The sequence below is a fragment of the Lepus europaeus genome, chromosome 11 (genome assembly GCF_033115175.1).
Source record: "Lepus europaeus isolate LE1 chromosome 11, mLepTim1.pri, whole genome shotgun sequence".
Taxonomy (NCBI): domain Eukaryota; kingdom Metazoa; phylum Chordata; class Mammalia; order Lagomorpha; family Leporidae; genus Lepus; species Lepus europaeus.
In genome coordinates this window covers 55651205-55669341 of record NC_084837.1, presented here as the reverse complement: position 1 = coordinate 55669341, position 18137 = coordinate 55651205, and the positions used below count along the sequence as shown (strand labels likewise).

At 40.7% G+C, this 18137-nt stretch overlaps 1 protein-coding gene across 1 annotated transcript in view; it reads left to right on the top strand.

Annotated features, from left to right (window-relative positions):
• Positions 1-18137, top strand: part of RYR3 (ryanodine receptor 3) — a 580573-nt gene that overhangs the window by 204561 nt on the left and 357875 nt on the right. The window contains exon 3 of the mRNA XM_062206624.1: positions 5965-6072. Coding sequence (XP_062062608.1) covers positions 5965-6072 — 108 coding nt within the window. The remainder of the gene's footprint in view (positions 1-5964; positions 6073-18137) is intronic.

Here is an 18137-nt window from a genome sequence, read left to right as displayed (position 1 = left end):
TTCCACTCCTTCAGGGACTCAGGAGTTCGTATGTTGGGTCATTTGATAGTATACTGTAGATCTCAACAGTGATTTTTAGTTTTCTAACTTCTTATTTTTAGTCTGACTGTAAAATTTCTAGAGATTTGTCTTCTAGCTCAGATATTCTTTCTTCTGCCTCACCAACTCTGTTGTTAAGACTTTCCACTACATTTTTATTTGATCTATTGAATTCTTCATTTCTGATATTTCATTTTGATTTCTCTAAGATCTCAATTTCCTAGAAAAATTTTCATATCATACATAGTTTTCTTTAGTTTGTGAATTTGTTTCTGATTGCTTCTGAGTATTCCAATGAATGGTTTCTTTTTTTTTAATAATTTTTATATATTTATTTATTTATTTGACAGGCAGAGTGGACAGTGAGAGAGAGAGACAGAGAGAAAGGTCTTCCCTTTGCCGTTGGTTCACCCTCCAATGGCCGCCGCGGTTGGCGCGCTGTGGCCGGCGCACCGCGCTGATCCGATGGCAGGAGCCAGGCGTTTCTCCTGGTCTCCCATGGGGTGCAGGGCCCAAGCACTTGGGCCATCCTCCACTGCACTCCCTGGCCACAGCAGAGAGCTGGTCTGGAAGAGGAGCAACCGGGACAGAATCCGGCGCCCCGACTGGGACTAGAACCCGGTGTGCCGGCGCCGCAAGGCAGAGGATTAGCCTAGTGAGCCATGGTGCCAGCCTAACGAATGGTTTCTTGAAATCCATTTCTGGCATTTCTTCAATCTCTTCATCTTCACCTTCTAATATTGAAATGTTGTAGTGTTCCTTTGGGGGAATCATAGTGTCTTCCTTATTCTTATTTCTTGAACTATTTCCTTTATTTTTGGCATTTATAGACTTTTTTGTCTGTTGGCTTTTATCTTTGGTCTGTGTTTCTGTGGTTTAGTTGGATGTCTACACTTTCAGTGAGTACCAAGAAGTGCATGCTGGGTGTGGCCAGGGTGCTCTGTTCAGTATTCCATTGTGGGGCAAGTATCCGGGGTAAGATCTCCATTGGGCATGGTAGCTCTCCTCTGGTTAACTAGATGGAGAGGAATGGTCACCTCTGTTGGTGCAACCAGTCCTTCTCACAGGTGATGGATGCCCTGGTGTTAGTCCCCATTGTGCTCAGCACTCATCCACGCTGTTTAATGAACTGCACTTTAGATCTGCGGAGTCTTTCCCATGAGCACAGTTCCCCTGTTATGAGCGGCTATGGGTGACCTAGGAGCTCAGAGTGTGGAGAAGCACTCTGATTGCCCAGGACCTAACCATGCTCTGCCGCCTCTTATGCAGTCACTGTTTTCTCAGACTTGGCTCCCAGGGCTCTCCAGGTCATGGATTGTAAGTAGGGCCACTCCTCCCCACTAGCCAGTCCTATGTATGAGGAAACTAATGTGTTCCCAGAGCAGCTGTGCATGGTCCTCCCAACCAGCTTCGGTGTCATTGGTAGGGGAGTGGGCAGTTTTCTCTGGTTTGGTCTGTAGTTTGTAGGCATGCAAAGGACCCTCCCACTGCAGCCCTGCTCGCTTTTCAGTGGTGCAGGGTTGGTAGGGAGAGTCCTGTAGGCAGGACTTCCCTTCAGTAGAGACAACTCCTCCTCCCCTCCCATTGCCAAGCAACTGGTTCCATGAGACTGACAAGAAGGGGAAAGGAATTCTTAATTGTTCATTGGGTGGGGGGAGACCCCTGTTATTGCTGGACTTGTGTGGGGGAGGTGGGGTGGCAGCTATCTGTGTCAAAAAAAATAAAATGATGTGAGCCCTCCCCCAACTGGCTGTTGGTCCCTGCTGTGGCAGGGAGGGGGAAGGACGGAGAGAGATGCCCCACCTTTTTTTTTTTTTTTTTTGCTCCCCACCTCTGCAGTTTTCACATGGAACATTAAAAGCAGTTCACCAAGCTCTCCCTCCAACCGTATCAGCAGCGCCATGGGCCCATGGATTCCGCTCTCAACTGGTTTGCCAGGGCAGGCATCTGCCTCCCTGATCCAAGCTTTTGTTGTTTTTTACTGTGTTTTTGCTCTTTCAGTGTGGCTCTGGACCATTTCTACTGCTTTCACTGGATCTCCTGAAGTGGTTCTCCTGCAGCTTTGTCTGAGTGTACTATCTCCCCCTTTTTATTTATTTATTTATTTTTATTTTTTTATTTTTTTTAGTGGGAGGTAAAATAGCAAGGTTTATTAAGAAGGAACATCTGTAAGGACGGATGGGCACCTCTCCAGACAGGACCTGAGAGAGAGTGCCCAGTCCCTCAGACTGGGGGAGGGGGGGGCTGCATGGGTGAGTGGAGAGTACACCTGGCCAGGCCAGGCCAGGCCAGGCCAGGCGGGCAACTCAGCAAAGATGCAGAGAGCTGAGCGCGCAGTCCAGTTGAGGCTGGGGGTTTTTAAGGAGATGGGTCTTGCTTCCCCACCTCAGCTCCTCTTGGAACAAAGGGCTTTTTGGATGTAAATAGAAAAACTTCTCTTGAAGGTCTGAAACAAAGGACTTTATGGATGCAAATCTTATCAGACCAGAGGAAGGGAGCAGGGTGTTTGAGATGCAGATGCTGGGCTGCACCTGGGAGATTGTGGAAGATTTATCAGGCAGGAAGCAGGAGGGGTGAGGGCCTCCACCTGGCAGGTTATCAGGTAGAAGGGGGCAGGGCAGGCAGGATGCGAAATCTGGGCTTCCCCTGAAACATTGTTAGGATGACTTTGAGATGCAGATGCATATAGATGTCTTCTGTTTAGGCCTGTCACACACACATAAGCTCATAACTGACTTCCTACCTAACATTCCCCCCTCAAGAGGTAATTGTTAATTTCTCTCCAGTAAGTCGGACCATCCTTTCTCTATTGTGCCATCTTCCCTCTTAGGGAGTTTTTTTTAAGATATACTTATTTATTTGAATGACAGAGTTCAAGATCTTCCATCCACTGGTTCACTACCCAAATGTTCACATAATCCGGAGCTAGGCCAATCTAAAGCCAGGAGCCAAGAGTGTCTTCTGGGTCTCCCATGTGGGTACAGGCTCCCAAGTACATGGACCATCTTCCATTGCTTTCCCAGGCACATTAAAGGGAGCTGGATTGGAAGTGGAACATCCAGGACTTAAACTGGTGCCCATATGGGATGCTAGCACTGCAGGCAACAGCTTTACTAGCTACACCATAGCTCTGGCCCCCGGAAAGGTTTTTCTTGTATTACTATCTATTGGTGGTTCTCTTCAAGAATAGACAGTGGTAGAGTTCGAGAGCCCTGTCTCCTGTCCAAGCAAACCGCCCACAGGGAAGAAAGAATGCTGGCATAGAATCCCAGGATCTCCAGTAAGGGCAGGATCTCTAGCGCTTGGAGCCATGAAACTTTCTTAGAACAAATGGGACAAATACTTTTATTGTAAAAGTGGGCATGAGGGTTGAGACTGTTCAGTTGACTAGCCAAAAAGCATGCCTTAAACTGATAACCATAGTTGCAGACATTCTTGAGTGGAATAATCTCCAAACCAAACACTTTGATAAAGTGGAGGACCAGAAAATGGGCAAACCCTGGCTTTTATGCTTCCTATTTAGGGGATGTGAAATTCAGTAGGCTAAGAATAGTAAAAATGTTGTGTAAAATCTCATGAGATGGCATCACATTTTAGGAGATTAGAGTGTAAGGTCTTTAGGGAATGCTCTATGATATAATTGTATGCTACTTATAATGATGCTATATGTACACTAAAAACGCTTCCTGGGGGTGCAGCTCTGCATCACCAGCTGCCTGCTCACTCAAGTTCCATACAAATTAGTTAATTACCTGCTGGGGGAACAGACTTTGAAAACAAAGTGAAAACCATAAAATAACAGTTGTAATCCTTATGTTGCAGTCTCTCGTTGGTTATATTGTTTTGAAAGACAAATAGACAAATTCCTGCAATGTCAGAGAATTCTAAGACTGCGGTGGTGGTGTGTTTTGGTTTTGGTTTTGTTTCTGAGAGCATACTTTAAAAACTGTATGTAAATTGAAAACTATTCACTCAAATACTTGGTAGAAAAATATATGGTTTAAAAGTACTATAAAATGTAAATAACTCAAGGTGGCATTGGCCGTTCCTGGCTTAACACTTTAGTAAAAGGGATCTTGGAGCTTTAACAGGGGAAAATTATAGGCAGGTCCTGTAGGCAGGATATCATCTTATTTCTGAAGACACTGAGGTTGGGAGGGGATGAGGAGTGTACAAACACTTGTAAATGAAAGAGAATTTAATCATGGCCAGTTCCATGATCTTCATTTTGGAAATCAAAGTGTTGAAGTCAGGTTAAATCTGTATTAGGCACAGGCTTAGTGTGGCTTTTAAATTGGAACTCCTAGAAACAGCTTTACCTGTCTTAAACTGTTAAATATGGCTAGTGGTGACTTGTGGCCCTCACAGTGTCCTTGATTTGTTGATACTATGTAGGAACCAAGGATTGGTCTTTTCTGACAAAGAGATTTATTTGTTGACATTCATTTGAAATCGAGAGTTACCAAGAGAATGAGATACACACACACACACACAGAGAAAGAGAGAGAGAGAGAGAGAGAGGGAGAGAGAGAGAGATTGATTGATTGATTTTGCATTCACTGATTTGCTCCCCCAATGCCTACAACAGCTTTGGCTGTGCCAGGCTGAAGCCAGGAACCAGAAAAATGATTCAGGTCTCCCATGTGAGTGTAGGGACCCAAGCAGTGGATCATCTTCTGTTTTCCCAGGTTCATTAGCTGGGAACTAAATCAAGTGAAGCAGCCCCAGACTTGAACTGGTGCACATATGGAATGCTGGCATCACAGGAGGTGGCTTAACCTATGCCACAACACTAGCCCCAAGGATTGGTCTTCAAGGTGATCATAAATTGTATTACCAAGAAACTTGGTGTATTGCGAAACTGGATTGTAAGCTCTTAAAGAGTAATGCCTTGTTTTGTGTTTCTTTGTATCTTAATGTCAAGCACTGCAGTTTCCAAAAATATAATACTTAAATATTTGCTGATCTAAAACATTTTAGTTGCAAAAATTTTCCTTAATATTTTCACTAGCAGCAAGAACAGTGTAAGGTGAAGCACCTGTGTTTTGATAGACTGCTTGGATTTAAGTCTGACCCAGCCAAATGTAACACATACAGGTGACCTAAGATCTCTGTGTCTTAAATTTCCATGGTGATAATCTCTATCTTATAGGGTAGTTGTGTAGGGATTACATGAGTTAATATATGCAAAATGCTTAGAGCAGTGTCAGGCCCAGAGAAACTACTCTGTGGCTATTAGCTATTACTACATAGCAGGTAGAAAAAGTTGTCTTTAATCATCCTCAAGATATGTTCAGGAATAGGCATGAATGTCACTGTTGATCACAGTTAAGTGATTCTAATTAATTAGAATGATTGTTATAGAAGTCACCAATTCTTATAGTTTGGGACATTTCTTTGTTCAGAGCTGTATTTATAGAACTCTTAGCTCCCTTTATTGCCTCTTTTTATACTGTAATACCCATGTTTTTGTAACAAATTAGTGGATTATTTATTTTGGCCACTGTTGTATAAAGCCAAATTTCAATCTGTCCACAGCTCTTACAAATTATTGTGAGGGGTGTTGGTTTTCTTCCTTTGGCCCTGCCCAGGCATGGATAAAGATCAGCGTTCCCCTCCTGTCCCTCCCTCTGCTAGGCTATATACATTTTCTTCCATGTACATTAGCAGCCCTCCCATAATTCAACCCTGTTGTCATAGTCACTTCTCCCCTAGAGACTTGGGACTTTTCTTCTTCTCACCATAAATAATCCAAGTTAAAGCCCATCTTCACTTAAATAAGAGAAATGCACATTTCTACATTCATATTCATCCATCCAACCAACATGTTGACTGGTAGGTTCTTTGCCTTGAATTGTTATTCCACGATTGATCCATGACTGATTGATATCAGTATGTACCCTCATTCTGGTTTTATTCCCACAGTTTATTCCTCCAGATCTCTGCGTCTGCAATTTCGTGTTGGAACAGTCCCTCTCTGTCCGAGCCCTGCAGGAAATGCTTGCCAACACAGGTGAAAATGGTGGTGAAGGGGTGAGTACCTACATTATGTCCTAGTTTGGGATTGGGACACACCACAGTTTATGAGCACATCCTACATTTCATTCTTCCAGTTTGGAACTGGAAAACCTTGGGGCCCTTCAGGTGCTTGTTATGGGGAGAGGTAATCTTTCTCACTGAGTTTAGATGATTCTTACTTAGCAGTCATAACTCTGCTTCCTCTGGATTAGCCAGATTCCATCAGAAGAGAGCAGGGACCCCCACTAATGCTGTGTGAGCCAGGCATAAGACATTGAACCTGCTCCCTTCTACCCTACAATCCATGAGTGAATATGGAGAGACTAAGAGGGCTTTAGATTGAAGATACCTGTTCAGCAGGTTCTTTTTCCTTGTTAAAATCTGAGTCCCAAAGGAGCACATCCAAGTTATAGCATTTCAGAGGGGATTGCCTACAGAATTCTGAGACTTTCACATGTGCCCATAACTCAGTGGTTTTCCTGAGATGAGCAAATACAGAACCGTCTTAGATTGCTGTTTTCAGGGAAGTAGTCTCTGAGCACTTCACTGAGAAGCAATGATTCACATCAGGAGGTTTCCTGGGAAAGACTTTAGCCAAATATTGCAGAATACCTTGATCCTCTCCTCCCCTAATGATGAACATTGATTTTATATTCATTTATCATCAAATACTTTAATTCTGTTGCCAGAATATATCCAGTCCAGTTGCTTCTCTCCATCTTCGGCACTTCCCAACACCCTGTTAGATGACCATCCTCTATCTTCTGGGTTATTGCAACCGCCTGCTACCTGCTTTGATTTCTTCTGTAATTCATCCTTCGATTTTTTTTCACTAGCCGTCATGATGTTATTTCTAAAAGTTAGACACAATTATCATGTTTTTATATTTTGATATCCTTTATCTTTTATGACCTTGAATTAAATTCCAAATTCCTTGGCATGAGATAAAGTCTTTCAGGATTTGCTGAGCCCTGTTGGCTTTTTCTTTCCCATCTATCATGCATCTCACCAACTTCTCAATGTTCCAGGCATGTGCTGAATTCCTTTCATTGCCACAAACATGCCAATTCTCTTTGCTCCTCATCCTGAGTCTCAGCTATTTCTTCCATGTGGAATATTTTCTTCCTCTCTCTCTCTTGCTATGTAATCCCTACTTACCCTTCAAGTAATCCCTGTTCTAGATATTTCATAAGCTGAGCAGCCTCGTTGACCCCACTAGTCTACTTATTAAGATTTATCTGTTTGAAAGGCAAAATGTTAGGGGGAGGGAAGAGTAATCTTCTACCCACTGGTTCACTCCCCAAAAAGCTACAACACCCCAGGCTGGACCATGCCAAAGCCAGGGGCCAAGAACTCCATCTGGGTCTCCCACATGGGTGGCAGGTCTCCCAGGTGGCCACACTGGACCATCAATTGCTGCTTTTCCAGGCACATTAGTAGGAAGCTAGATTGGAAGCAGAGAAGCTGGGGTGTGGATTGTCACTCCAATATGGGATGCCAGTGTGGCAAATGGGAACTTAACCCACAGCATCATAATGCCAGCCATCCACAAGTCTATTAATTGAACAGAATTGGTACTACTTTTATAGTTCTTATTGCTCTATACCATAATAAAAATGTATTTTCCTTTTACTATACTGGGCAATAATGCACCATTTGTGCTTCAGAACTATTTGCAATTGCATAGTGGCATGGTTTATTTTTACTTGACATGAATGAATGCATACATAATACAGAAGTGTCTCATTGGTGGTAGAAAAAACAATAAAAGTCAAGAGAATCAATATTAACATTGTGTTCATCTTCCAGCTCTTAATAGGATCTAGGTGAGTCTTCTAATCTCTTGGGGATACTGTGTTATGACCTATAAAATGAGGATGTTTAATTAGGTCTCTGGGATCCTTAACACCAAATGTTCGTGATGTTTCACTCTTTTGGTTTATAACAAAATGCTTTAGTCAGCCATCTGAGAATAGCTTTTGTTTGTCCCTGAAAGCAATTAACACAGGTGAGATCTTTATACCTTTAATGTTCACCTCAATCTGGGTTCATTTCTTTGCATTGACTTCAGCACTTCATGGGTTCTGCATATCCTCCAAAGTTTCCAGTTCAAGGTGACAAGTTTTTTAGTTGCTCACCCTTTTCTCAAGGCTCATCATATGCAGAAATCTTTGCTGAAGAGGACCTAGTTGATTTTGAATATCACTCCGTTCAGAGTTCAACAAGATCCAGTAGACTTTGCTTAGTTATGGCCCCAGCATGAAAATTGGGAACACAGATAGGCTATGTTACCTGAGAATTGTCTCTTGGGGATTCTTTTAACTTCTTTGTTCAAAAGGTGTTTTTTGAAGGACCTCTTTTTCTTTATCATTTAGCTTGAGTGGTACATGGGTCCTGTAGTTGAGAAAGTAAATTCAAAAGTTCTGGTTCTCTTTTGTTACCAAGAACTAGAATAATAGTCTTAACTTAGCTTGTTGTAAAGAGAAATAAGTAATAATTCACTTTCCAATAAGCGTGGGAAGACCAACTTAATGAAAATTAACCCTTAGGTTTTATTCATGTTTTCTAAAACTATCTGAATTGGCAGATATAAAAGACTATAAAAGAAATTTATTCAATATAGTTACATATTTCAGGGACCACCTGTAATTTGTAATATTTAGAAATATGCTTTAAATCTTATTTGGGGAGATGTGGTATCTTTGAGAACTTGAGTTTAAAATAAATGATGCATGGCATTTTATTAAATATTCATTGAGTAACAGTCATTGTATTAGGTCAGATTCTGAAGTTTCCCATGAGTCATGTTGCTTTTTTGTGCTGTTTTACCAAAGAGATCTGATAGTTATTTGCAATCTTGACACATTTATTATTGTTGTTGTTACTATTATTATTCCCTAGGGAGTGAAGGAAGGGCCTTGAGAAGAGAGATTGTGCACATATAGGACATTACTGTTATGTTATTGACAGTGGCCTCACAAAATAGTTCCTGAGACAGCAGCTTCAGACTCTGGAACCTTCTCATTTTATCTGAGCTCTCAGTCTTTAATATAAGAAATAATATTTTTGTACTTTCTTGAGTCTGATTGTTTTGCTTTTCTGAAGTGATTACTGTGCACATTTACTATTAGTACTTAATTTGATTTTAGAAGATAATGTTCAATGGGGAAGATTAAGAAAAAGAAAAAATAAAGAGGGAAGTGAGTTAATATGACAGACCCTGATGATTCTCCAGAGAGCCTGGGGATGTTTGAGTGGGATGATGCCTCCTTTGCATGCCATTCCATTCTGTTTGGAAATAGCCATTTACTGCTTTTAAATAGATATTGCTTTCACTAATGATCATGACTGCCACCAAACCGGATGCTTTGAAGAGTATAATTTTTTCCTTTTAGTCATAAATTAGTCCTTGTGTGGTGTGTCTGTTCACTGCTGTGGAGCAACTGGACAGTTTAAAAAATGACTTCAGTTGTTTGTTCCTTCATGTGATGAGTGTTCTGAATTCTTTTTGCAAGGATTTATAATTCTGCACCAATTTCTCTTGCTAACAAAGAAAAACAAAGGTGCCTAGCCAAATTTAACAGCAGAGTTTTTTATTACTGAAATGTCCTTAGCTCAGCCAGTGGCATGTGGGAGCCAGTTTTATGCTGAAAAGGAGAATAAATGATGAGAAAGACTCGGGGACAGAGGACGTTTGGTGCCTCTCAGAGCCTGTCTTCGCTTAGCTATTCCTTGGATCATTTTACCTCTGATATAATCCTATCTAATTCTTTTCTGGGGGGAAATTACCAAGGGATAGATGCTTGGCACTGAGGCCAATTTTATGGCTGAGTTTGACGTGAAATCCCCACATACAAATATTAAAGTGATCACATTCTCAGTTGCTTGGACCTATAATGTGTGGAACGTCCACCAACATTCAGCAGGCAGCAGGGTCAAATGAAATGTTACCATCTCCCTTGAAGCCCTCAAGCCCCATAATGTTGTAGAAATGACTAAATTTAGAGTAAGCAGAATTTATAGTGAGAAAATCTCAGTCTTTAGACTCAGTCGGGTGTGTTTTCAATCCAGTTTATGTTGGACCAAGTGACCTCTGGGGAAAATTACTCTCTGTCTTCAAAATAAGATGGGTGAGAATAAATGAGATCAGGCCTATAGCTGCCCGGAGATATGGAAATGCGTATCTGCTGTCTTCACCCTGGCCAGCTTCCTCCTCTCTAAGAATCTTCAGGAATATTCAGATGGCCCCAACGCAGGAGCGGCCCATGCTGCCTCTTCAGATGTATGTTAAATCTGGGGCTGGGTAGCTGCAGCTGGGCTTTGATGTGAACCAGTGTTATGCTTCTGGAGACGAAAGGCCTTGATTACCACAGTTACCGGCTGCACTCCTTCCCACGAGGACTCTGGTTTACCCTAGAAGTTGACTTCATCAGCTTCAGACCAGATAAACTATGCATGTAGAATTAAGTAACGATATGGTTGCCACATTGATATTAGACTTTATACACATCTGGAACACTTGAGATTAAAGTCCAGGTTTTCCAGTATGCTAATTTATAATCAGTCTTCTAATTTGATTGGGAAATATGACCTTGAAAGGTATTGATTGGGACATCAATATCTTGATTGGGATATGTGACCTGGAAAGATTATTTCCGGAGAGATGTTGTATTCATCACAGATGTCCTCACTCAGAGTTTCTTCTTTGTCTGCTGTGGTAGCTTCAGCCTCCTTTCTTTTGCCCTAGTCCTTATTTTTACTTAATTTATTTTTACTTAATTTATTTTATTTTTTACTTTTTTTGAGATTACAGGTTTTTAATTAAAGGCTTAATGGTCCCACTAAAAAGTTCAACAAATAAGAGACCATATTTCAGCTGGAAAATGGGCAACAGCTATAAATAATCAAATGAAAAGATGTTCAACTTCACTTGTAAGGTAAATTTTAAAACAATCTCAAAATCATTAAAACTATGGTAGTACATAATTCCTATCAATTTACTTGACAAAGATTTAAAACAAAGATGGTGCATTTGCAACAAAAGTGATACACATAGAGAATTCTTTTAATTTTATCTTCCACACATAAGGGAGAACATGTAATAACTGTCTTTCTGTGTCTGGTTTATCTTCCTCAACATAACATCCTTCAGTTCCAACAGTTTTGCTGCAAATGATAGAATTTTTACAGCTGAATAATATTCGTGTGTGTGTGTGTATACCACATTTTCTTTATTCATTCTTCTGTGGATGGACACCTTGATTGATTCCATAGTTTGGCAATTGTGAACAGTGCTACCATAAGCATGATAGAGCAGGTGTCTCTGATAAAAAAACATTCATGTCTTTTGCTTAAATATACAGTGTTGGGAATACTAGATGGTACCCCATCCCTACTTTTTAAGAAATCACCATACTGTTTTCCACAGTGGCTGCACTAATTTATATTCCTATCAGTAGTGTATAGGAATTCCCCTTTTTCCACATCTTTGCCAGCATTTGTTGGTCTTTTAGAAAATAGGTTTTCTTACAAGAGTGAGGTAATAACTCATTGTGCTTTTCATTTGTGTTTCCCTGATGGCTGGTGACATGGAGCATTTTTCATATATTTCTTTTGTGAACCATTTGCTCCTGTCTTTTGCCCATTTCTTAACTGGATTGTCTGTTTCTTGGTTGCCAAGTTCTTTGAGTTGCTGATAAATTCTGAATATTAATCCTTTGTCAGATAAGTAGATTGCAGATAATTTCTCCAGTTCTGTCACATGTTTCTTCACTCTGTTGATTGGTTCCTTTGCCATGCAGAAACTCCTGAGTTTGATATAATCCCATTTGTCTAGTTGTGCTATTGTTGCCTGTGCTTTTGTCCTTGTCTTTAGAATGCACAATGTTGCACGCACCATGTTGTATGGCGTATTTGTTGAGTGTTACTGCTCCCTGAAGAAGACATACCTTCGGAGGAGCTGTGGATTGTCCCCTGGTGTCACATGAACCTGTAAACAGCCAATGAAGCACGAACATACATTATGCTATCTTCGTATAACGATTCTTAAAGTAAATGTCATGAGATAGTTTACAGTAATTTCTTACCTTGCAGCCAAGCTCAGGACATTCATCCATTTTACAAAGTCAAGGAAATTTAGTGATGGAAAGGTAGCAATATCATTAAAAAGAACCTACTCCAGATGCATCTACTCCAACAATGCTACGTGTTGAACAAATCAAAATAGATACTGCTGAGGGGAATTCAAAGGCCCTCATTTAAAATGTGAACTTTAGCTCTGCCCAGATCTAGAGATCTTGTGTGAACTCACATAGGATGAAGGTGCTTGCCTCTTTCTTCCTGGCCTCCAGTTTCCCACAAACATTTCCATATTGTAGAAGAGAAGGGGTTTTGTCATAATCCAGATGTAGTGTCTTAGTCTGAGATTTTCATCTTTTCTTTGTAATTGTCAGGAAAAATCCAGAATGAGACTATTCAGGTATGTGTGTGGGGAGGGAGCAAGACTGACAGGGAAGCTACATAGCTAACTCTTCATCAACCTCACCCTTAATTATAGTTTTAAACAACTTAATATTTTTAAAGAGAAGTAAACCATGTAATGAGTCCTAACAGTAGACATTAATAACCCATTTAGAGTAGTCAATAAGATTTCCTTTGAAGAAAAAGGAGAAGTCACCTGTGCTCATATTGTGGCATAAGCCCTACGATTCAGCCACATATACCTCCAGGTCCTATAGCCAGGGTGGCTATGACATACCAGAATAACCAGCTTACTGGTTAAAAGTCTGAACTTTGTACTGGTTGGTAAAAGCCACTGCCTGAAGCTCTCCAAGAACTTCCTTGGTACCCTCACTCAGGATTCCTAGCCCTCGGTACCAGAGCCTTTTGGGCAGCAACCCTTGGAGATTCCCCTTGTCTACCATCCAGTTGGTAACAGCAGGATACTTTGTCATTAAATTCTTAGCTTGCTTGACCTGACCCTGTTGTTTCTTTGGAAAAGGATAAAAATAACATTCTGGTCTTAGATGCTACCCTTTCCTTTTTTTAGCCTGGGTCTGGTTACCCTCACCTGCTGCAAAAATATTTTTGTGTTCACTGAATAGTAAGTCTGTATTGCTCCTAGATAAAAGCTTGTCAAAACCTTCTCCTTAAACTCTGCCTCGAATTTCAAGCTCACTTTAGGGATTTACCGTGGGAGGCAGCCCGTTTTGGTGACAAATCTAGACTTCGAAAAGTTTAAGGTTTGGACCTCACTTCGCCACCAATTGGGAATTTGACGCCAGGCTAATGTCTTAATGCCTGTATGCTTTGATTTCACCATCTCTAGATGAAAGCATCATCACTTGGATGCCAAAGTCCTTTCCCTGTTCTGTGGTGGTTGTGATGGACCCAGTCAGCATGGAAAAGTGTCATCACCTCAAATCCCATCCTCTACTGTGTCTTGCTGTCTACATCACTGGGTGTTAGCCTGTTTGTATTAGCCATTATGCTTGAGACCTGAGCTCCCATACATTTAAATATAATTAATATATGTGTTTATTTTCTTTCTGCTTTGGCGTGGATCTGAGAATTTCCCAATGTCCATCCAGGACCACAACTCTAAAGCACTAAATGTTGACTGTATAATATTAACTTTGTAATGAGATCTGATTCTTCTATTTATTTTCTTTTGGAGAAATATGGTATTTATTCTTTGCTTTTGATAGAATTTCTGTACTCAGAGAACTAGCTCTTGTTTTGGGAAATAAAATACTTTGTCAATTAGAAGCCTCCAGTGTGGGGTTTTAATGTTGTGGTTTGTCACAGGCCAAATTGCCATTAAATATATTTCTGTCCTCTTTGTCCTTTCCTTTTTGCTTTCATACTATTCATTCTCAAGTTGTGCAATGATTTTAGGATTTATTTAGACATAATAGGTCTTAACATTCCTTGATAAGTTTGTATTTATGAAGATGTGTGTGAAGTTACTTCTTCATGGGACTGCCCTTTTGATAACATGGTTTTCAGTTCAAAATAAGAACTTCATGAAAAGAAAGCACCTTATTTGGTTAAAAAAAAAAGTGTGATTGATTGATTGCAGTTTTATCAAGAAAAAGAAATTCCAAGTATGCTGATTTAGATAATAACCATTTTCCTTGGGAGGGTTTTTTAGTATAACTATAATTCTGGAAAAAGTATTGCAAAAACTGAATTTAGGCTAGAAAACATTACTTGTAATTCCTTGAAGATATCAGCACGGAGCTGGAAAAAGCAAATAAAACAAAGTTTTAGCCACTGAAGACTTCTAGCTAAGATAAAAATGTTCACGTGGCAGGAAATCCACACCCTGTATTCTCATTGTACTTCTGCTCTTTAGTAAACAGCAGTGGAATCTCAAGTAAATTGAAAGCCTTCAGCAAGACCTGGGCACACTGAAATACCATTTGCTGTTTTGTGTAGGGTTTTGCTGGCTCTGTGACCTCTCGGAATGGGTGTTATTCACTCCTTCCATGCACATGTAGATGTATATGGATGGACAGGTGACTCTAGCTGCATCTGTAACTGAGCTGTGCCTTTCACTTGTGAGTGTGCAGAACACATTCCACTCTTTGTGTCTCTGCAATTTAAAACCAAAACCCACTTCGTCACCACACACTCCTGTCTCGTGCAGTCAGAGGTGGCTGCACACTTACAGAGTTGTTGCCGGTCAGCTTGTTGAACCACTGCTCTGCAATTAGAACGGCTTGCCCATGGACTCATTTCCACCACAACCCCCAACCAAGGCATTGAAATTGCTTCCAAAGTTTCACGTTTTTTCCTCTGAGTATGCTATAGGTGGTCTGTGGCTGTTGGCTTCAGCCTAGTAAGAGGATAGAGTGTGCAGCCTTGTCTATCTCAAAGCTTGAGGCTTTTCCCAGTGCCACTCTGCAGCTCCAGCTCTGCTCTGCCATAAGGCTGGAATTCATAACAAAAATGGAAAAAGCCAGTCCAACAGTTTTCCTTCCTCATGCAATATCCTCAAAGTGAACCAGCGGAAGAGCAAATGTTCATTTCAACACTGAAGAATAACCACGAAGGTTAACTAGCTTTTAACATTTCTTCATGTCCCAGTTGAAGCATTTTCAAGTGAAAGAACCCACAGAATGAATTTTTAAAGCTCCAGACTCTTAGATCCCCTACTCTCTGAATATCATACTTGGCATTAGTGTAATTGCTTTTTCTTTGGTGAAATTGGCTTATTCTGGAGTTGGCACCTCATGTTTTAGACCAGGATGCCAGAACGATCCTGGTGTTACTTTGCAAATGTGATAGCATTTAGCTTTGCTGATGGTGCACACACTCTGGAGTTGTTTTCATTCTCTCTATGGACATCAGTATGCTCTGTTAGAATAGCAGTGTCAGGACAACTTTAGTCATCTTAGCAAGCCAGAGCTTTTCCCTATTGCTAGGCTAAATATTTTTTGTATATTTTAATTGCAAAAAATTTAAATATCTTTATTAAAGTTTCTTAGAGTGTTGGCCAGGGATTAGGATGCCTAAGCTTTCTCCAGCACATAATATGTAGATTAATGACAGTCTCTTTCAGGGGATGGTTTTGATGAGCGATTTTGCTGAAATGTTTTTTAAAGAAAAATAACTGTTTATTTGAAGAACAGAAACATAGATGGGTTATAAAAATGAGTTTCATCTTAATTTTTAGAAACTTTAATTCTAAGCTGTAAGATATTTGAATTTAGAGGACATCTTTTGTTTTAATACATCTGTTTCCTTTTTTTTTTTTTATTAATTTATCTGAAAGTTGGAGTTACCCAGAGAAGGAGAGGTGGAGAAAGAAAGGTCTTATATCTACTGGTTCAATCCTCAGTTGGCTTCATCGGTGGCAGCTGCACTGATCCAAAGCCAGGAGCTTCTTCTGGGTCTCCCACAAGGGTGCCAGGGCTCAAGGACTTGGGCCATCCTCCAGTGCTTTCCCAGGCCATGGCAGAGAGCTGGATTGAAAGTGCTGCAGCCAGCACTAGAATGGATGCCCATGTAGGATGCTGGCACTGCAGGTGGCGGTCTTTACCAACTATGCCACAGCACCGGCCCCTGCTTCCTTTTTAAAAGTATCACACTACATCCCCATAGATACGTTAAATTTTTACAAGTTAATCAAACATTTTGAAAATGAAAAATAAATATAAGATGAAAGTATTTGGGGATGTTGCTATAGTAAAAGAAAATAAAGCACATTTGGAATTCAAGAGACTGAGAGAATAGAAACCCCTCAGATTATTTACTAGACTTTTTCTTTGATCATGTAATATATTTTAATAGCTACAAGTTTAAATTATATATTCATGGGGAGAATTGAGTGAATAGAGAACTCCAACTTCCATTTTGTGAAAGTTTAATAAAAGCAACCAAACTGTATTTCTGGTAAAGAAAGTTTAACTTAGTGCCAGAGAACGCTGGCACCAGCTGGCACTTTATTGCAACCACAACTCCAACCCTGTGAGAATTGCTCTCTAGTTTGAGAATGCAGGGCCTGAAATGATGAAGCGGAATCTGAGGAAAGAAAGCAGGAATAACAGCAAGGAATCCATTAAGAGATCCACTGAGAGAAAAATGATCCCTGCCCTGCACAGAGCTGGGATGGCCACCTGAAAAGCAAGAGGAAAGCAGAAGGCAGAACGTGTCTGTTTCTACCTGGCATCGCCTCCTGTGGCTGATACTTGGGCTGATACCAAAGTAGGAGGTGGATGAGGGGCTGAGTCTTGTTTCTGTGTCCAGAGCTGTTTCTCTGGTGGGAGAGAGAGAAGAGTCAGGTTGAAGTAGAGCTGGCCAACCTAGAAAACGTACAGGCTTTCTCTGGGTCTTAGCCCATCTGCAAAATGCAGCCCCTAGACATCTATCCCAGGATGAGTATGTCTCTCGAGTCATCACGAAAGTGAGGAAAACTATTAGGTTAACCTTATAAGTGGAGAGATCTGCCTTTAAAAAAAAGAAAAGAAGAAAAAAAAACTATGATTGTGTCCTTTTTAGTGCTTTTATATTTTAATAGTTATAAAGTTGATTTTTGCTGGAAATTGTAGTGATTTGTACAGGTGACAATTCCTTTTCTTAATGTCCTTATTTATCAGTTTTGTTCCTGTTGAAATGCTGAAATTGGACTGGTTCTTGTGAAACTCGTGAGACCTCTCATTGTGTACAGCTCACAGATTCCATATTCTAAGTAGTTTTGGCCAAACACAAATAGCAAAGGCTATTGCTTCACACATTGCTTTCTTGGTGAAACTTGGAATGGTTGTGGTTCTTCACGTTTCTTTGTGCTTAACTATAGGTTGTGCCTCTGTGGTGAAAGGGGAAAGGCACTTTGAGATTGTAGTCACCAGTTGTGCCTCTTTTGTTTTTGTTATTGAGAGAAGCATACATTGGCATCAACACATTAACAAGACCCTCCTGCTGCCATCTCACTGATGACTTGCAGCTGGGGATGAGGTGACCCCTCATCCCATTTCTCTGTTGTTCAGCTTTGATAAAGTGGGGAGCAGCAGGCAGGAGACCTGGGGTGTTGTTCCAAAAGAGCACACTGAGTGCTCTTGCCGGATGAAGAAGCCAACACACTAGGCTGCTTCTGAGGAACAGCCTTGGGCTGTAGAAGTTGTTCACTCTTGGCTGTTTCCCCTGGGCCTGCGTTCAAGTAGGAATGGAACTGGAGATTGTGTTGGTAGAACCCTTTCTGAATATACCTGTTTTCATGTCTTTGATGAGGTGTTGGTAAGGAAAGTTGAATGTGTATGTTTTTATACCATGTATATGCTGTGTGTTTTTTTTTTCCCTAAAGTTATGACTTAGTTTTAAGAATGTTTAGAATTACTCCTACACTACAAAAATCTCCAGATTTTATTTGTTTCAGTAGGCAGAGATAATTGAATTGCAATTACCAAGGCATCTTTAGTCAAGCAGAGAGCTATGGTGCTGATTCTGTAAAACTCGAAGTGTCATTCTATATTTCCTGCTCAGAACACAGCCCAGGGAATAAGACACTGCCCCAGTGGTCTGTAGACTGTTTTCCCCATACTTCACTACCCTGCCAACTTTACCCTATGCTGTGCCAC